Raw genomic sequence first — 20,035 nt, 5'->3', positions numbered from 1 at the left:
TTTTGACCAATAAACGCATCCCACGTGTTCAAAGCTATAGGATTAATTGATATTTGGATATTGGTTATTGGGGGAAAAAAACAAAAACAACTTACCCCACGTATTAAATATTTGGTATCCATAATTATCTTTACACCTGGGATATGTTTTTGAAATATATATATTGAATGGTGTTGGATAAACATCATTTTAATTGTTGACAAATTCACTATATTAAAACTTAAGTTGATAAAACTGTGATTAAATATGTGTTACAATTGTGATTTTGACACATGGTTGAATAAGGAGGAACCCCAAAATTGACAAGTGACATTTACCCAACTTATAGTTTCAAAACAATGGGATTAAAACTGGTGAAAATATATAAATGTAAAGAGAAGCAAAACTGGTGAATTCATAATAATAAGCAATGTGAGGTCCAAAACATTAGAAATATTTTTGAAGAAAAGAATCTCTGACAAAATCATTAAAATAAAAAGACGCTTCTTCTTCAGGTAAGCTCAAGATTCAACCGCAAAAAAATGTTCAAAACCAAAATCACTTCTTCGACTTCTTCTTGGTTACCACCCTGCAAAAGAACACAAAAACCCCCAAAATTAATCTCTGATACTTCTATAGATATCCCACCTACGTTAACTTCATATCCCAAAACCGGAAAGAGGAAATAGAGAACAGGTTTCTTACTCTGCTTGTTGAGGTGCTGGCGCAGCAGCAGGAGTTGTTGTCTCTCCACCTCCAGGCCCCTAAAATTGCCAAAAAGTATTAATGAGTCGTACATCTTACGATAAAATGTCCAAAACATAAAACTATCATGACAGATAGACATGATTGGCCTGTAAATTTTCACCTGTGCTAATCTCTCCTCTCTTCTGGCAAACTTTCTCTCCCTGCTAGCCTTGTTCTTAGCACGCTTGGCCTCAAACTGGTCAGAAAGAGTCTTCTCCCTAGCCTTCTCAGCCTTCATCTTGTGGATGCTCTCCATAAGCACACGCTTGTTCTTGAACACGTTACCCTTCACTTTCATGTACATATCATGGTACATGTGCCTGTCAATCTTCTTTGACTCACGGTACTTGCTCAAGAAACGCCTCAACACCCTCATTCTCCTCATCCAGAGAATCTTGGTTGGTAGCCTTGCCTCTCTTGTACCCTTTCTCTTACCTGAAAAACATTGAAGTGGTACAAAAGACAAATGTTCATCAAACCAGTAATAATCATAGGGAGACCAAAGATATCTAAAGCAGGAAATCTCATTCGGAATTTACCGTATCCAGAGTGACGACCCTTCCTCTTGGCCTCGTTCAAAGCCCTAGCCCGAGAGCGAGAGTGGATCTTGGTAGGCTTCCTGATAATGAAACCATCCTTCACAAGCTTCCTAATGTTCTGCCCTGTTACAGTCAATCCAACAATGTATTAACAATAATATCAACCCCACTATCAAATTAACATGACACTGGATCCCAAACAAACAAGCAGAAACAAAATACTTCATTTCTTACAACGACATTAATCAAATTCAATCGCATTTTCATTCTATGAAACTTGATGCAGAATCTTAATACTACATATGTGACTCAGAACTGAAACGAACTCGTCGCAGCTCTGGTTCAGACGAACTCAAGTCTCACAACATCGTCACGATTCTTCAATTTATGACAGGACAGTGCAAAAATGAGGTTATACTCACTTAATGAATTAACCTAACACCAATCCCAGAAAGACTAGTTCATAAATGGAGAGCTATCCATTTCTAATCACTCCCAAGAATAAAACACAGCTTCTGCGAAACTCAAATCTATAAACCAATCAAGCTCAGATATAGTAATCGGAGAGAGTTAGAAAATCTTACTGGAATTGGCCATAGAGATATCGCTAGACTCATTGGGATCGAGCCACACTTTTTTCTTGCCGCATTTCATCACGGATGCGGCGAGCCGCTTCTGGAGCTTCAGCGACACCATAGCTTCTTCTCCCCGTCTTCCTCTCCGCCTCTCTCCGTTAGGGTTTTTCCTTAGGGCAAAATAAATAAAAAGGGACTACTTATAAATCAAAGCTAATCAAATCTTTAGGGTTTTTGGGTCTAATTCAGTTCCCTCCAAGACCCACTACACAGAGATGTTGGCTACTTCGGCCCGTTTACTTTTAATATGGGACTAAATTCGGCCCATTCTATTCTGGTTTTTGAAAAATGATAGAAAAATGGTTAGAAATACCCTTTTTTGGTGTATTTTTTTGCCATTTTTTTGTCCTCTTATACATAATTATAATATATTAAATTTATTTTTAGAAATTTAGTTTTGAATTCCCTATTTTACATTTAGTGTATAGTTTTGAGGAGGTAAAAATTATTATTTGAAGTTTATAATTTCGTCATTTTGTATATAAAAAAATTGTATTATTAAAAGTGGACAAAGAGAGTGTATTTTTCAAAAATGTATTAAAAATGGTATTTCTGCAGAAGGTCCAAAATAATAAGCACTACAATCATTTATTTTTGTCTACTACAAACATAATGCAAACAATGCATGAACTTAAAATTATTAAAAAACTATTAACATGTTACAAGGTGATTTAAAATTGAGAATCATAGATATAAAAATTTAATTCTCAATTTATTTTTGAGTGTGATATATGTATATATTTATTAACAGATACATAAATCATCAAAATGATGTAAATTTATTTTTAAATCAATTTTTCTAAAGTGATACAAACTAATAGGACTTGAATCAGTTTTATTTAACTGATGTCAAACTAGTCAATTATAACATCAGTTAATACAATTGATGCTTAGTTGCTTCATTATAAATAACTAATTAAAATAATATCACTTAGTTTTGTGATACCATTTAAGTGATACAATACACTTGTTTTTTTGTAGTGTATATGCTTTGATTCTATGAATTCAACCAAATTTCCTGTCAATTTTTTATTGGTTCATATATTAAATCATACAAACATTGTTGGAAGTAAATTGGAGAACCCATAAATTTGTTGAGGCCTTGATCTGTGACCATCAGAAAGATGATCTAGGAAGAAAAAATTGAAAATCAGTTTTATTTATGATATAAAATATATGTTATGATTTCTAAATCTATGACTATTAGATGAAAATATACAAGAAAATATGATTACCACCAAGATTTTTTCATTTTTAATGAAAGAAAAAGATTATACTCATTGGGGGACAAACAAAAAGAATAATAGGTTCAATACATCACATAATAATACATAAATACATGACTACATCACATAGCACATTTACAATACCTATGCATTGACAAAAAAAAATTAGAGATACGCACACGGATTGCATTATTTGTTGCGAGTCAAATAAATGCGAATCATTTTTAGATTATTCCAAGTGGGGGAGTAACTAAGAAGGATAAAGTTTGGGATTACTTTATAAAAGTTACCACATAGAGATGGTCAAAATATGGATTACGATTTCTTCACGACATATCACAACAAAACATTTTGAAAAGTAAAATGAGTTTTAGTTTAGGCATAATATATACGCCATGTTCGAAATTTCTATACAAGGCATAAATTCTCTTATTCTGTTTGAAAGTGAATAACATCACTGTTTTTTTCACCTTTTTCATATGTCATTGTAGAATACTAGGATTTGGGTATATGAACAGCAGAACAAAATGGTAAATGTGACTAAATAGGTATTAAATGTTTGCATCGAGGACTTATATTATATAAATATATAAGCATCTTAATATTACGTAATACTCAACGTCATTTTATACGTATAACCAACCTTTGGTATAATGAAAACAGATAGCATTAGTATAACCAATAACCACAAGTATTTTAGAAGCAAACGGGACATTATTATAAGCAATATATTGTTTAACACAATTGGTTGAATATATCTAAAAAAACAAATCCTCTCGGTTATATTGGCTTGAATTTCTGAGTACGACATCAGGAGTATGTAAAACAAAACAAAAAGAAAAAACTCATTTATAACCTAATCTTAATAGATTGCAAACTATTGTTTATGCTAATCTACATAGAAACTGTTTGTTAAACAAAAACAGTGTAAAGACACGGATCATTAGATGATTTTTGGTTATCTGAATTTGATTAAGTAATTAATAATAAATCATTCACACCGAATAGATGCGAGTGGTATAAAATTACTAATTAATGATATAATTATATCAGAAACGTCAAAACAAAATTAGACAAAACTCGTGAAACAAATAGATTCTGTCAATCTTCGAAACATTGGAGGGACCCACTTTAATTCTTATTAGACCAACTAGGCTTTTTAGAGGTTCATGCATCTATCAGTTAACATTATTTATTTACCATATGCATGTTGTATACGTACGAACAAACTTTTTGGGAAAACGATAGGACTATAGATATTTACCATTTAGTTAAAATACAAACTTCTAATTTTATCTAATATATATATATATATAAGTTCATATGTATGTAATTATTTTTCTTTTATTTATTCTGTTAATCCAGTCTATTTTGCCGTTAGTTCTAATCGGACTGAGGTTGGCTATCTATGTTTTTCATTTGTAAGTTGTTGCTTTCATTTTTTAAAAAAGAATTCAGAATTCCAATTTTCCATAAGACGAAGAGTAACGGTAGAGACTTCCTTTTCCAGTAAAGATGTACATAAATTGATGAAAAAAAAAAAATACTCATAAATCATCATACAACCTTTTTCATACACAGACGAGACATAATACGTAGTTATAAAGAACCGGAAAATAAAAATAAAAAATATTAAAAGGCTGCTAATTTGTCACTTCTACTAATATACAGTACTAGTATCATCACCTTTTTCAATAAAAACTATTAATCTCTTTGTTTTGATAAATATATTAATATTACCAAAACCAAGAGTAACACAATAGCTGACAAATCTATCATCACCTTTTTCAATAAAAAACTATTAATCTCTTTGTTTTGATAAATATATTAATATTACCAAAACCAAGAGTAACACAATAGCTGACAAATCTATGAAGAATGTACCAATGAGTAAACAAAAAATACATAGCTGTGTGTTTAAAAGTTGTTATTACAAATCTATATTTACATTACACACTATGTAAGGTTTCCATAATAGAGAATAACAATAACACAAACCGTAATATAACGCACGATTTGAGTCACAACATTACACCACCCAGACATCATCAGCAGCAGTTGCATCATGTAACGGTAAAAAGCTTAACAAGTAACGGCTGTTACATAACATAATATAATGCAATCTTTGTTTTTACTTATTACTTCATTTCATTTATACGACGCGATGACATCATCAAGCATCCACAAATCCACCTCGGAAACCGACTCATCGAGTCGACTCAGCTGCTCATCCGCCGTGGTAGCGTCCAGCTCAAGGAACGACTCCAAGCTCGATATCTGCTGTTTCAGATCGTAATCAGTCTCAAACCCGTAACTCGGTTCTTGAAACTCGTCCCCGTTCCCAAACCCAACGCACTCCACCGAGTAACTCGGCTGAGTTATTAACTCGCTCTGAGATACTACGCAGAGCTTCTTCGCCGGAGGCTGATGATCAGTTAATGACACGGAGGGTGATGACAACACCTGCGGAGGAATAGGAGGAGGAGGATGATGAGTCAGATCTGGGAAGTTGAGCTTGGCTTTATCACCGCGGATCCGTTTCGCCGCTACGTCGTAAGCCACGGCAGCTTCCTCCGCCGTGTTGAACGTCCCAAGCCAGACTCTGACACCTTTTCGTGGATCTCGAATCTCCGCCGCCCATTTTCCCCATGGACGCTTCCTTATCCCTCTGTAAACATTCTTCCTCTTCCTCCGCTTCTCCGTCGTCGCCGGCTCCTTCTTCGCCTCCTCCTCTTTCACGTTAACTTCAAAAAAAAAATACATCGGATTCCCCAAAGTTACAAAAATTACAGTTTTAACCCCACAGATCATTAAATAATTCTATTAAATAACATTACCAAAAAACCAAAAAAACATTTTTAAAAATCCCTAATCATTTCCTCACCAAAAATCCCTAATCATTTAATCATCTCGTAAATATTCCTAATCTACAGAAAAAACTTGATATTCCTCAATATTATTATTTTTTTTTTGTGAATTTTTTCGTATGATTACCTTGGTTGGTGGGATGGAACTTGGAGGTGGAATCGAAACCCCAGAAGTTGTCACCAGCGGAAACATCGAGCTCTGACCAGAGTTCCTCCGCCGTGAGTTTACGACCCTTGGCCTTGGTGACGAGAGGGGCAAAATCGGAAATAATAGCACCGCCACACATCTTCTTCTCTCTGTTTGTTTTATTTTTCGGGTTTCAAGAGGAGGTTTTTGCTACGGTGCAGGTGAAATGCATTTTATAGGCCCCAACCAGAATAAATGCCTTTTTGGTTTTATAATAATAAAGTCGCTGTGAAATTAAATTACTTTATATAGTTACTGTAGTATAATAGTAATTTCGCATTGTTTTTTATGTTCCTTGATACATGACGGTTACAACAAATTTAAAGGCTAAATCCACGTAACGACAAAATTATTAGTAAGCTTTTTTTTTTTTTTTTTTTTTTTTTTTTTTTTTTTTTTTTTTTTTTTTTTTTTTTTTTTTTTTTTTTTTTTTTTNTTGGAGTGTTGCGTCCACGAGCGTCGTCGGGTAATCAATGCTTTCAATTATCAATACACGTAATCTCAGTATTCTATCCTTTTCTCAATACGAATATTTATCTGAGGGAAAATATATTTTAATATATGGTTGATTGACTTGAGAGTTTTGTACTATTAGTTGATATACAACGAGTTTTTGATAGTAAAAATAGTTAACAAAAAAAAAGAACGAAGTATACTCACCCTAAACGTGTAATTTAATACCAGTATTAGAGTTAATGATTAATTTATGTAATAAGCGTTAGACGTCTCACGTTCATCACGATTCACGCAGGCAGCGTATCATAAAGTAAGGTTCTCGTTTACGGATGTCTTTGGCATTTCATTCACCACGAACTTAAAACTCTTATATAGTTATACCAACGAGCTTGTACCGATGTTCATGAAACATTGATGTCCAACCATTTTATGATAAACTTGAGAAGAAAATCAACAACATATAATGCACTGTTCCAAAAAAATACATTTATGAGCCATATAGACGAACCAATAAATCTCCCAAAAAAAAAAAAAAATACACGCACGCGTGGTCCATGGATGAGAGACGAAACCGTATTGAGCAATGAGAAGAAGGATTATAGAGATTTCAAGGGATTTTTTTTGTTTTTCTTTGAAAAGTATATATAGTTATATATGGAGGATCATTCAGCCATTTTGGCTAGGCGGTGAACTGTGCTTCTAGCGATTCTATTCCCAGGATCGATCTTTAGAACCATCCTTAGGTCTTCAGCTCCGAGTTTGTATTTCTCCATGCTCTCGTATAAAAGTGCTCGTTGAACCAGAATGGTCACATTCTTCTTGTCGTGATCAATTACCTGCAATCACGTTTTCAAAGTGAAGAAAAACAAAAAATCTCTGAAGATCAGATTAAGAACTAAAATATTTCTAGAACAAGTTTTCCAGATGTTGGTTTTGATCTCAGTCTCCAACAAAACCATCAATGGAGCATAACAACCAATCAACTAGCTATGATGAATTGTTCAGGTCTACAAAGCAAGACTCTAAAACTTCTATACCTGCACAGTATTTCTAACTCGTAACCTATATTAAGATTTCATATGAACCTAAATCTCATATTGGGTTTCCTATATCTAATAACTCTTATCAGTATTAATTACATCAAGAGTCCTTAACAGTTAACCCCCTAGCTAATTCCAACACATCTACAACTCAATAACTAACTCATACAACTAGAGTATTCGTATATGGATGAAACTAAGGGTCTGAGATAAGAATCATATGAACCATGATGGATCCAAAGAAAAATGTGCCTTTCTTAACATACCTTTGTGCAGTCGGCTACAGCCTTCTTATACTCTCCAACTTCTTTGTAACACGAAGCCCTTGTTGAAAGAACCTCTGCTGATCCAGCTTCATCTCCAGCTTTATCCATAAGAATCACAGCCCAAGAGAGCCACTTTATGGCATCAGCATACTGACCTTGTCTCTGGTTATCAATACCCTTGCTCTTAGCTGATGTAGCAGATACACCCGGTGGAGGTGGCGGCAACCCATCAAGCTCAGTGGTAGAACCGCCGCCAGAATCAGCCCCACCGTCAAAACTTTCAAATCCCCAATCTTCAGTTTGTGGTGTAGCCGCTGCTGCAGCTGAGGAATTGGAACTAGTAAACATTCCTAATGGATCATCATCGTTCACACTCGAAGACTGAGGACCACTTGATTGCACACCAAAATCAACGTTTGAAGCATTAAAGCCACTCGTAAACCCGCCTGATGAGAACGAGTTTGATTTCGCAGCATTCTGGAAATCACCAAAGTCGTTGTTTTGAGTGGTCGACCCCGCGAAACCGCTACCATTCGGGTTCGGCTTCGATGCTCCGGATTGGAATGAACTCTGTGCATTGTTGTTAACCTTTCCTGATGACTTTGATCCAAAACCAAGCAAAGAACCAAAGGGATCACTATTCAAAGAAATACCAGACCCACTCATATTCCCACCAGACATATTTTTCATTGAAGGACCTCCAAGATTTGGAGTCGTCTTAACACCAACGGAGCTCGTGTAACCACCTGAAAAACCACTCGGATTACTACTATTATAACCCAAACCACCACCAGTTTTCATAGAATTACCCGATTTGGGCAACGAATCAGCCAAATTCCCCATAGAGTAAGGACTCTTATTCGAAACAGGCGGTGCATTCTTCAACGGCACGTTTCTATTAGATTTACCTTGACCAATCGCGGAACCAACCAGATCTCCAAACAAACTAGGATCCTTGTTCACAATCCCAATACCCGAACCTGAACCCGATCCCGAAGCTGAACCCCACGTCTTACCGTGAATATCACCAACCATCGAAGTCGGTCCACTACCGATCTCGGATCGGATCGTAGTCTGCTTCGGCGCGGGCTGATGCGTCCACGAAGGCTTACCAGGCTGCCACGCAGGTCTCGGCTGCGAATTTGAGCTTGAATAAGAAGACGTTTGGCTTTTCTGGCCATTCAGAGGTCTACCTTGGCTCGATCCGAGTCCCAGATCGAAATCGAAGCTATTGGTTGATCCGGACGATCTCTTCCCGAAGTTCGAATTCATGATTTCTTCAGATTTACGAAAAAAGTAAAATTAAGGATAAAAAAAAAGAGAAATACTCGATGGATCAGATGATAACGCAGATTTGGGGGAGATGATTAGAGAGCTTGATCCGTTGTCAAGAACCGACCGTGAGAGATTTTTCGAATCCACCACCAGCAATCTAGAGATCTCTCTGATGTTGATGTTCAGACTCCAAGAGCCAACGAAGGAGGAGAATAAAATAAAACTTTACGGAAAGGTCCCTCTTATTTTAAAGTTTAATTTAATTCACCCCCATGTTTGATTAAGATGTTTAACTTATCCGAAATTTTTTGTTCTATGTCTACTTTTCACCTTTTAAAGCTTGAGGTTTCTCTAAATAGAAATATCTTGCTTTGAAGATATATGCAGAAATGGTTTATTTGCCTTCAATCAATTGCTCATCATAAGTTCCCAATATCTCAGATTTAATTAAAATTCGATCAGTTTAGTATATATCACATAAGACTATGAAGATGGCAAAAATACTCATATCACCCACAGTAAAGGTTTGTATACGACTCTCTTAAATTACATGATTTTGAAATTGCTCCTCCTCTTGCTAACAGTGTTTATGCAGCCAATGGTTTCATCATCATCAGAATACTTCCGCTTCCGACCGAAGTAACACAAGTGGGGTTTTATTGGGCTTTAAAAGAAAGCCCATAGGCTCAAAAGTAATACTGTTTGCAAATTGATGAGGAGCGGGAAAATCTAGAGAAGACAAAATATTTCGTATCTCTCTCTCTCTTTCCCCAATCTCGCTCTCTTCTCACAGTTCCTTCTATCTTCTTCACTAATTACTTGAATTTTGTCTCGTCTTAGATCGTACATTCTCTTCGTTTCTCAGCAAAATTTCTCAAATTTCACTTGAAAAATCAGAGATTTCTTTGGAAATTTTCGATTTTTAGCTGGAATCCTCCCAATTCACAATTTTTAGGGTTTTTTTGGGGGTTTTGGTATTAAGGGTATGAATTATCCAATCTCTCCATACAGAAGTTTAGTTTCCGTGCGTCTTAACATAGAATGACAAGCCACGGCGGTGGTGGAGTCCTTGGCGAGAGGATTCACACGGTACAGCCGGAGAGAGATTTGGTAGCTAATTGGGAAGTTGATTTGTCGGAGAAGCTAGAAGAGTACCTTCTCAAAATCTGTACCGGAGAAATCACTGGAAATGAAGAAGATGGGCAGATTCCTGTGAATTTCGCTGAAGGTTTGTGGATTTTGCTTCGATTTTTGCAGAATTTTTCTCAGTTTGATTTCAAGTTATTCCCTTATTTTAGGGTAATTGAGATTTGGGGTTTCCATTTTTGTGTTCCTGTAGCTGCTTTGCTTCTTCAGGGTTCGGTTCAGGTTTACAGCAAGAAAGTTGAATACTTGTATAATTTGGTTCTGCGTACGTTGGAGTTTCTATCGAAGCAAAGGTTTGTCCTTTTTTTTTTTTCTTCTTTTCGAATTTCCTGTTTTGTGCCAAGTTAATGTCCAATGATAATCGAATAGGATAAAAAAAATTAGTACCTGTGTTAGATACTCCAAGCATCTCTGGGTTTAGGGGCTAACTTCGATTTCATCTTTCTCTATGTGTATGGGTTTTGTTTTGTGTTCACAGATGTAATTGAATTTATTCCATGGGTTGCACCTAGAAAAGGAATTATTTTCTATAAAGGTGCTGTGTCTAAGCTGTGACTTGATGAGATTCATGTTTTCTTTGTATCTGAGTGGAAATTTACATTCTTTTCGTCATGCAATTCATGAAGAAACTATGTACTCTATAGAAAGCTAATCGTTGTGACCATGTTATCTCAATCAAACATAGGCGGTTTGTTACAGAATTGCAAAAGATATATATTAAAAAAGTTCTCTGATTAGTCAACTGTTTTTGTTGTTTTAAACAGAGAGCAAGAACAGTCGAAAGATACATCAAATGAGGCTGGGGCAAGCTCCTCGCGTCAGGTTGATGAAGAAGAAAATGATCTCTTCTGGAACGTAGATGACATCCCAGGTAAACAAGTTCTTAAATTTATAATTTTTATCCATCTACCACTCAAAGAGTGCAGATTTCTAATCCCGATATGGTTGATAAAATAGTGGACCCAAAGAATAGCTTGGACAGCTCGGTTGTGGGAGATGCCTGTCCAAATCACTTTGTCAAGCCTCCGGCGAATCTAGTTGTTGTTGAAGGTGACTGTTTGGATACTAGTGGTGACGGAGGAGAATTGGAATCCTATCTGGTATAGCTTGTTCTTCCATCTCTTAGAGCATCGAAAAACAACAGAAGAGTTTGGTGCTTAAACTCTCTTTTAACTTTCATGTCTTGCAGTTGGCAACTACACATCTCTACCGGGATTTTATTATATTAGACCCATGTGATGCTGTAGCGGTGAATGAATTTTTAGGTGATACCTATGCTGGTAAAGGAAAGAACAGTGCTCACAGAGGCAGCTCAGTACGTAAATCTATAGGACGTTCTGGAGGAAGTGCCCGTAAGTCATCTGTTGGCAAGAATCAAGGCACTAATGTCAACTTGTCCCCAATATGTGGGAATGGTCCCAATGTTCAAGATTGTGAGCAAGAGTCTCAGCCTCCTGTTTTTGAAGACAATGATCATGGTTTTGACATGGATAATGAATATGGAGGAACCATGGATTTAAGTGATACAGATGCTGATGAAGATGATCCATGGAAGCCATTGAATCCCTATGAACCAGGGAAGCTGAAAGTGAAGCCTTTCAAAAAAGGTTGGGAAATGGCTTATGCTTTTGTTTTGATTAATATCTGAAGCTATATCTTTCGATCTGCGTCTTATTTCTGTAGTTCATGCTCTACTTATTTCTTGAGCAGTAAAAAAGTTCAAAAAGATTGAATGGAACCTTACCAAAGACCATATGACTTCCATGTTTCCTCTCGCTAGACCCAATGGTCCCATCAGTTCAGAGCTTATTGGAATTTGGAAGATGCAAGGTTCTGCTAGGAAAGACGAGCAAGAATCACAAGACATCCCCTATTACGAGAAGGTCTGTGTTCTCTATACCTTTCATATAATATTGTAATGCAACACAAAGAAACTGATAGTTTTGATGTCAGTTTCGAGAGATGCTTGTAAATGGAGGAAACCATCCGTGTGGTGCTAACGGCAATAACGATCAGGATAACCATGATGAAGCCAATAATGGCGACTTCCATGATTTTGGGGATCATGATGGTGATGATCCAGAACATCCGTTCATGGATGAAGATGTTCTCAATACGGTCAGTAGTTTCACTCATTGATCTATTTTGGTCGAAATATATGGAATGCGTATCCGCTCATTTGAACTTAAAAATGCAGAATGATGGTGGAGCTGCTGAGTTTCACAACTACGATGGATTTGGAAACGACAAATCAAATTGTCAAGAAAGCTTGGAAGATCTTTGCCGCTCACACCTGGTAACTACATTGGTTTGATTTTATACATGTACAATTTTCATCTACATTTGTCAGCTTTGAGTAGACCGAGTTAGGTTTTAGCTCTGTTTTCTTATGGAAGCTCAAATGTTCGTCTTTTTTTTGTTGTAGGATGCTCTTCTTGCTAACATAGCTAAAAGTGAGAAGCAAACGGATCTGGCTGCTCGGGTTTCAACGTGGAAACACAAAATTGAGCAAAACCTAGAAGAACAAGTAATTTTCGTTATCCTAGTTTCTGTGACCATTCACTTGAAGTCAAATATCTAATGCATTTTCTATATCCTCTGGTTGTTGTTTTTCTATGAATCAGGAGCTACACCCTCCGTTTGACATTCAAGAATATGGAGAAAGGATTATTAACAAACTGACTGTTGAAGAGAGTGGAAACGTGGAGACGTTTACCGATCTCATGAAAGGTCAAGAAAAGCACAACGTAGCTCGGGCTTTCTCTGCGCTTCTCCAGTTGGTAAGTCACGGGGGGATACCAATTATGTCTGTTGACCAAACAAGAATTCAACATTTGAAGTATGGTTTTTGCACAGGTGAACAATGGAGACGTTGATCTGGAAAAACCTGGGAACTCCACAAACGAACCAATGTGTTATACAGCAGTTAAACCTTTCAGTGTTCGGTTGCTCAAGAATCATAACAGAGAGAATGGGAAAAGAGCAATGAATTTACCCCGGAAACGAGCTAAGTCTCCAATAAGCAAAGGCAAATCTCACGAGTCACCACCACCAAAGAAGCAAAACACATGTTCTGTCTCAAGCCAGACGACACGGAAAGTCTCGCTAAAGATCTCAAAGATCAACACCGTCGGCACGAGATGCACACCAAACAGTAAGAAGAGACGGAAGGGTCGATCTGAAGATGTAGCAGCTGAGGTAACTGAAGTTTCTTCAGTGGAAAAGTCTTTGGGGAAATAATTAGATTGTGTAGTTAGGTATGGGATTTAACTCTGTAACTGTTCGTTTGTGTAAGTTATAATGAAGGCATTGCCAGAAGTAGCATATGTATCACTATGAAAACTCCACTGTCTTTTAACATATTAGAGCGACAGAGAGCGCTTGTGGAAATTTTGATAAATTCGGATGTTAAAGATTTGTTCATAAGAATGATTTTTTTCAAGATAACATAACCGTGAGAACAAGTAAAATTATCCACCGAGTCATGTAAACCTAATTGCATTTAATTATCAGTTTCAGTATTTACGTTAGTTAATTTCATCACATTTAGTTAATTTTCATCACATTTTGATAAAGTCTCAGCCGTTCACTTGTTGGTATTTACGTTAGTTAATTTCATCACATTTTGTCACTTATGAAAAATAATTTACAGCTGGTAAATATATCTTTTGTAAAAGAAGGATATAGTAGTACAACTTGAGAAGAAACATAAGACGTTGCATATACAAAAAAAAAAGTATATAAGAAGCAAGAAACATTCCAAATGAGTCTATCTATCTACATGTTAATTCCTTTTTCTACACTATTTTTGGACTTTTGGATCTTAGCGAAAGCAACAAAAGACTTTTGCGTCATCTAATTGACAATGGAAAGTTCCACGAAATTGTTGTACTCTCTTGATCTTTTTGTCATCTACTTGTTTGGGATAACCATATGTACGTACCTAATTTGCCCTTCATTTACGTCTTGTATGGTAGCTTTGCCAAACCTTTTAACTAATAGTTAGTAGTTTATGTATAGTTTTTAGGCTTAATTAAAAACTGAATTTGTTCACGCATACATCTTAAAGAAAATCACGAATAGCAATGTTGTGTTAAATGTTTTTTTTTTTTAATATAAAACTTGATTTAAAAGAAACTGATGATTGGAGTTTCGAGATAGTGCGAGTTGTTAACTTGTTACTCCACTTTGTTGTTAACATGAATTAGTTGCAACAGATACTTTATTTTAACATCACGTTGTGGTGTGGTTAGGAGGCATAAGACTTGATCCACTGACGCGTAGAGACACCAAGAGTCATCATATTTCATCAATATATTTAAAATATCAAACAGACCCCAAATGAATGGACAAGACTGAAAATGATATTAATATAGTAGTAACGAAATGAAATAATTAGATACATGATTAAGGAGTCAAAACTAGGAAGTCACAGTCGTGTTGAGCACTAATAAACTTGCTTCAGAGTGTTAATTACTCGTTGAAAACTAATTGTATTATGAGTTTATAAAGTTATGACCATTGAATTGAATTGGTGGCAGTATTACAAAAGAGAGTGTTAAAGAGATGGGAATAATAATAATAAATGTAAATTGATTAATACGTTGAGACGGCTGAGACTTTTTTTGTACAACGTCAAAACAAATCTATCTAATCTCATTATAATAGACGGTGGATATTGATTTGCTGGAAGCTCAGATTACGCCACGTGTCTCCACTTGCGCTGAAACTTACAACACCTAGACAAAAGCCTGTTTGACTTATCACATTACTTGTTTGTCGTAATAATAACGTTTTTAACTTTCTACTCACGGTGAAATCAAGAACCAATCACACACGAACACGTGGCAAGTCAACGAGTCTCCTCTACACCCCGCTCGATATCCGACTCGGTCACCGGTATCCGGCAGCTCAACGACGGAGATACCGGCGGAGCTCCAGAAATAGGAGACGAAGCGCTTCTTCTATCTCTACTCAGCATCCTAGTGAAAGACAACATCCGACTCATCGGCGATCTAAACGATTGACTCGCTGGCGAGTCTCTCCGAGTCATCTCGTCTTCTAACTCGTTGAAGTTCCTCCTCGGAACAGTAATCGCCGCCGGTTTTCTCCCGGAATTATCCGCCGACGTCGTAGAAGAACTAGATCCACTTGGCTCGCACCTCAACCCGGAGCTAGAACCCGGTTCAGTTACCAAAACCGGGTCAGAATCAATCGCAATCACAACTTGCTCCTCCGCCGTCGTTGTCACCGCCGTCAATTCAGTTCCGGCGAGAGGCTCAACGAGAGAGCGGCAAAGAGGACAAGTGGAATGAGAATGAAACCACATATCGATACAATCAACATGAAACGTGTGTTTGCAATTGGGCAAAACCCGACCCGTTTCGTTCTCTTCGAACTCCGACAAACAAACGGCGCATTCGATCGGATCTTTACTATGAGTCTCGTCGGAAAACGTGAAAACGGGGAGAGATTTAATGACGTTAGGATCGAGTCCGCGTGAAGCGGCGACGGAAGAAGCAGCGGCGGTTGAAGGATCAGCGGTGAAGAAAACCATAGTAGTAGCGCGGCGGTTACGGCTACGACGACGGAGATGACGTCGACGAGCACGGAGGAGATACCAACGGGCGTAGAGATGAAGGAAGACCATTAAAATGACGACGAAGAAGAGGATGACAATTGCGCTAAGCATGATTTTGCCGCTCATGGCGTACGTTTTGGAACCGGAGAAGTCGTCTCCGCGTCTGCCTAAAGGAAGCGGATCCGGGTCGTTGGTGTTCATTGTTTCTTGGGTGGTGGATGAGTGAGAGATGATTCAGAGAGAGAGAGAGAGAGATGAAGAGAGTCAACTAGTGAAGGAAGAAGAAGAAGAAGAAGAAGAAGAAGAAGAAGAAGGTGATTGAAAGATTTGGTATTTGAGTTAGTTAATGGGACGACTGACGAGACAAGAGAAGAGAGCTTCGTGCGAAAGTGCACTCTTAATTATTGGGAAATTGCAAGACGCCGCCAACGTTGACTCTTACCAGTAATTTCTTTTGACCTTTCTACTCTCTTACCTAAGTTACCTCTAAAAAGGCCATTACAGCGAAACTGGGATTAAACCGGTTTCGGTTCAATTTAATATGTAAAAAAATGTAAAAAAACAAAAGAACAACAATCTATCATAGATAAGGGGTGTATTGGATTCCACTTTACGACTATAATAAAATCATAGATATGAAGAAGGTGTTATTGATTTATGATTTAAATATTTTAAAATATTATGTAGAATTTATTATTATTAGTTTTTAATTTGTAAAAAATCGTATGAAATCTTTGTAAATCTAAAGTTATTAGATTCAAAATTTTATAAATTAATGCAAATTTTATGTTATTTACCTAGAATAAAAAATTTGAATTGACAATAAATTTAATTATTATGTTATTGTGTTAGTTAACATTTTGATATTTGAGTATTTCACTCTTTTGTTGTTCCATTACAGGCAATATTTTAATTTTTTTTTACTTACAGTAATAATTTAAATACAAAGTAACAATGATATCATGTAATTCATATATATATATATATATATATATATATATATATATCACAAGTCACTCAAAACTTATTGAGAGAAAAATTAAAAAATCTATACTAAATAAAAAGTAGAAGCTATAAGCTCGTAAAAACATGCACCTAGGATTTTAAACCACCAATAGGGATTAGACACTTCACTAATTCACTTTTTAAAAATTTCCAGAATTTTTTATATTATTATTTTAAACAAACTATCAAGATTTGACATGTCATTCGTTAACATTTTTTATATTTCCAAAATTTTTAGAAAAAGGAAAATTTTCAATTTATGGAAATAAAAGAACTATGCACAATATCCCACATCAGCTAGAAAATTTTTAGACAATGATTTAGAACTAGTATAAATAAGATTAATATGTTTCCAATAACGAATGAGCATGAAAACTTGATTTATCAGGCGTCCAAGTTTAAAAGTATATTCGATTTGATCCAGTTTTTTATTTAATCAAATTAAAACTTTAAAAAGTTTCAAAAAAATATATTATAACATTTAAATTTTTTTAAAAGTTTTAATATTATAAATATTAAAATTTTAAAATTATAATAATTAAAAACTTTTTAAATTATAATTGTTAAATTTTAAAAGTTTAAAATATTATAAATATTGAAACTTTTTAAAAGGTTCAAAATTAATATTTCGAAACCTTCTAAAACTTTAAAAATATTATAAGTATTTATGTAAAATATAAATTATCTTATTTATCTACGTTTGTGCTTTTTACTTCTTATGAGCTGTAAAACATATTTTTGTGTATGATTTTATAGATGAGTTGATATTCTTTCATTAATTTTTTATTTTTTATCTTATTTTTTATTTTTATGAGAAAAGAAATGATTTTGTTCTTGGAGTTTGATGGATTAACAAGTTGTGTGGTAGTCTAAAAAAAGGTTTTTTAGTGGAAAAATGTGAAGAAGTTGACGAGGATGAAGAAGAAAAAGAGTATAGCGAAGAACCAGACGGTAAAAGTAATGATGATGATTACCACAAAATTTGACAATAGAAATGACAAAATAGAATATGAAGAATAAGAAAACATCGAATAAAAAACACGAAAACATAGGTGGTAACGATCAATTAAATATGAAAACGAGTTAAATTCATGATGATAAAATTGTTTTGTTTTTCTGGTGGTCAAAGAAATGGTTTAGGATATGTGAGGTCATCAGTTTAATTCGCCTCGCCTGGATGTCGAGTTAAATTCATGATTTTTTTTATCAGATTTGATTTTATAACACAACTGATTTTTATATTTTAAAAAATTGTATATTTGAAATTTAACTTTTTCCTTAATACTAATTTAATTTTTTTTATAAGATAATATTTTACTACCGTCATCGATCATATATAATTTTCATCAAAATATATCAAATATACGCGTGGGTTCAAAACTTAGTAAATATTATAATAAATTTATAAAGTAGAAAATATCACCAGCATGGGATGTTTGAAAGTTAGGCTCGTGACTCTACCACCGATATCGTAGTACTAGTACCCGTAGCTTCCATGAACAGCTTTCATGTACTCATCGAATCGAACCATTTAACTTCAAATGCTGCAGTTTTTAATAGGCAAAACATTTTAATAGACCGTCGATTTTAATAGACAAAATCATTGCTTTTTTGTAAGATCATCAATGCAGTTTTTTTTATAAATCCAAAATGATTTGATAGTCTTTTGATAATTGTGGATCGAAACACCCAAATTTTACAAGAAGTGCAAGTAGAGTAACAAATTTCATAAGCCACTACCAAATACAAGAAAAACCAAAGCATATATATAAAACTATTATTGATTCTGATTAGTTGTGATCATGAATGATAAACATTGACATCCATCTCAGAAATTCTTGGCATATATTTGATTCTTTATCCACAAATAAAGCTTTCTAAGTTGAAAAATTTTCTTCCATTTAATGGTATCAGAATAATGCCCTGGTTACACTCTCCCGCATCAAACTCTCTTTAGCTTCGTCCTTGATGTACTCAGTATTGAGATACGTCACTTGATTTTCTAGGTCCCCACACTCACTTTGGTGACACCGTGGTCGAATTCCAATCTGATTGTTACCAGCATCGCCGTACCAACCTTCTATGAAAACATTTGTTAAAGGATTGATGTAAAATAAAGATTTTTTGGTAGGATATATGTGTGGTATATATATACATCCTAAAGTTACATAGCACGAACGAGATAGCGTGCAACACTAAACCCGATTTCGACTTCCAAGTTATAGCTTCATTCAGAAAATTGTTAGCAACAGTTGAATCTTTTTTCACAGAAAACTTAAAAGATAAATATCATAATGAAATTAATTAAATTATAAAAGATATCACCAGCATGCCTATGTTTTGAAAGTTAGGCTGGTGACTCTACCACAACATCATTGTAGCTTCCATGAACAACGTACAATTTGTCATTGGCCTGGTGAAGGATTTGGCCTCTTCTAATAACAATTTGTCATTGGCCGCCTGGTTAATAACCTCAATTGGTTCCACCTCAATGCCCTGAAAAACTTTTTTATTCATATCCTTCCAAATTGACCCAGACAATCCATGGTAAACGGAGACGTATATTCGAAGAGTCCGACTGGAATGACACCCGCCAAAAAAGATAATCTAGGTTCGTGTATATGGAACTATAGGGAAAGCTCCCAGAACTTAAGTCAACCGGAGAGAAGTCCCAAATCCGACAGGAATGGGAACATTCAAATAGTGCGTGATTTATAGTTTCCACCTCCGAATCACATCGTTTACATAGGGTATCGCACCGAACACTCCGATGAGCAAGTCGTTCCATCACAGGGAGAGAACGAGAAGCAATCTGCTAGAAAAAGTGTTAAACCTTCGGGGGACCTCAAGTTTCCAAGCTTGTACCCTAAGGGCCGTGCATGACGGCCCATATTCAACCTTTGTAATTAATTCACGTGCGAGCTGATAACCCGATTTGTCCGAGTTTTTTCCTGATTTAGTATAGTGTCAAATCAATTTATCTGGTTTACAGAATTTACTGATCTCCATAGTTTGAATAATCTGGAATTCAAGATATCCACGAGGTCCATAAACTCCTAAATGGCAATGAGGGGATGCTAATTTTT

At 35.5% G+C, this 20,035-nt stretch overlaps 5 protein-coding genes across 5 annotated transcripts; 1 reads left to right on the top strand and 4 right to left on the bottom strand.

Annotated features, from left to right (window-relative positions):
• Window positions 340–2,026, bottom strand: LOC104781633 (60S ribosomal protein L19-2). Its single transcript, XM_010506355.2, has 5 exons — window positions 1,850–2,026; window positions 1,266–1,388; window positions 848–1,161; window positions 685–743; window positions 340–568 (listed from the first exon to the last, which is right to left on the bottom strand). The coding sequence occupies exons 1-5, from the start codon at window positions 1,959–1,961 to the stop codon at window positions 538–540; spliced, it is 639 nt and encodes a 212-aa protein (XP_010504657.1). The 5' UTR covers window positions 1,962–2,026; the 3' UTR covers window positions 340–537.
• On the bottom strand, window positions 5,039–6,381 carry LOC104781624 (ethylene-responsive transcription factor RAP2-3-like). The gene is made up of 2 exons (XM_010506345.2): window positions 6,121–6,381; window positions 5,039–5,870 (listed from the first exon to the last, which is right to left on the bottom strand). Exons 1-2 carry the CDS (start codon window positions 6,278–6,280, stop codon window positions 5,275–5,277), a joined length of 756 nt encoding a protein of 251 aa, XP_010504647.1. The 5' UTR covers window positions 6,281–6,381; the 3' UTR covers window positions 5,039–5,274.
• On the bottom strand, window positions 7,037–9,447 carry LOC104781615 (protein SPT2 homolog). The gene is made up of 2 exons (XM_010506333.1): window positions 7,943–9,447; window positions 7,037–7,472 (listed from the first exon to the last, which is right to left on the bottom strand). The coding sequence occupies exons 1-2, from the start codon at window positions 9,212–9,214 to the stop codon at window positions 7,299–7,301; spliced, it is 1,446 nt and encodes a 481-aa protein (XP_010504635.1). The 5' UTR covers window positions 9,215–9,447; the 3' UTR covers window positions 7,037–7,298.
• Window positions 9,841–13,836, top strand: LOC104781604 (condensin-2 complex subunit H2). Its single transcript, XM_019246708.1, has 11 exons — window positions 9,841–10,445; window positions 10,557–10,656; window positions 11,128–11,234; window positions 11,321–11,463; window positions 11,553–11,970; window positions 12,074–12,246; window positions 12,317–12,481; window positions 12,561–12,659; window positions 12,789–12,890; window positions 12,988–13,143; window positions 13,220–13,836. Exons 1-11 carry the CDS (start codon window positions 10,259–10,261, stop codon window positions 13,601–13,603), a joined length of 2,034 nt encoding a protein of 677 aa, XP_019102253.1. The 5' UTR covers window positions 9,841–10,258; the 3' UTR covers window positions 13,604–13,836.
• On the bottom strand, window positions 14,927–16,311 carry LOC104781593 (RING-H2 finger protein ATL2-like). Its single transcript, XM_010506311.2, has one exon. It carries the CDS (start codon window positions 16,143–16,145, stop codon window positions 15,216–15,218), a length of 930 nt encoding a protein of 309 aa, XP_010504613.1. The 5' UTR covers window positions 16,146–16,311; the 3' UTR covers window positions 14,927–15,215.

Source organism: Camelina sativa, chromosome 1 (genome assembly GCF_000633955.1).
Source record: "Camelina sativa cultivar DH55 chromosome 1, Cs, whole genome shotgun sequence".
In the NCBI taxonomy this organism is placed as follows: domain Eukaryota; kingdom Viridiplantae; phylum Streptophyta; class Magnoliopsida; order Brassicales; family Brassicaceae; genus Camelina; species Camelina sativa.
The sequence above is the reverse complement of the archived record's forward strand: the minus strand, read 5'-3'. Positions and strand labels throughout refer to the sequence as shown.

Bases quoted from the DNA above. Each gene is read 5' to 3' on its own strand.
- LOC104781633 (XM_010506355.2), bottom strand. From the start codon at position 1,961: ATGGTGTCGCTGAAGCTCCAGAAGCGGCTCGCCGCATCCGTGATGAAA. The intron at 1,389-1,849 runs GTAAGATTTTCT...TGACTGTAACAG, and splicing joins TATCTCTATGGCCAATTCCA to GGCAGAACATTAGGAAGCTT. The intron at 744-847 runs GTGAAAATTTAC...TGGCAATTTTAG, and splicing joins GAGAGGAGAGATTAGCACAG to GGGCCTGGAGGTGGAGAGAC.
- LOC104781624 (XM_010506345.2), bottom strand. From the start codon at position 6,280: ATGTGTGGCGGTGCTATTATTTCCGATTTTGCCCCTCTCGTCACCAAG. The intron at 5,871-6,120 runs GTAATCATACGA...TTTTTTTTGAAG, and splicing joins GTTCCATCCCACCAACCAAG to TTAACGTGAAAGAGGAGGAG.
- LOC104781615 (XM_010506333.1), bottom strand. From the start codon at position 9,214: ATGAATTCGAACTTCGGGAAGAGATCGTCCGGATCAACCAATAGCTTC. The intron at 7,473-7,942 runs GTATGTTAAGAA...ACGTGATTGCAG, and splicing joins CTGTAGCCGACTGCACAAAG to GTAATTGATCACGACAAGAA.
- LOC104781604 (XM_019246708.1), top strand. From the start codon at position 10,259: ATGACAAGCCACGGCGGTGGTGGAGTCCTTGGCGAGAGGATTCACACG. The intron at 12,482-12,560 runs GTCAGTAGTTTC...TTAAAAATGCAG, and splicing joins ATGAAGATGTTCTCAATACG to AATGATGGTGGAGCTGCTGA. The intron at 12,891-12,987 runs GTAATTTTCGTT...TCTATGAATCAG, and splicing joins AGCAAAACCTAGAAGAACAA to GAGCTACACCCTCCGTTTGA.
- LOC104781593 (XM_010506311.2), bottom strand. From the start codon at position 16,145: ATGAACACCAACGACCCGGATCCGCTTCCTTTAGGCAGACGCGGAGAC.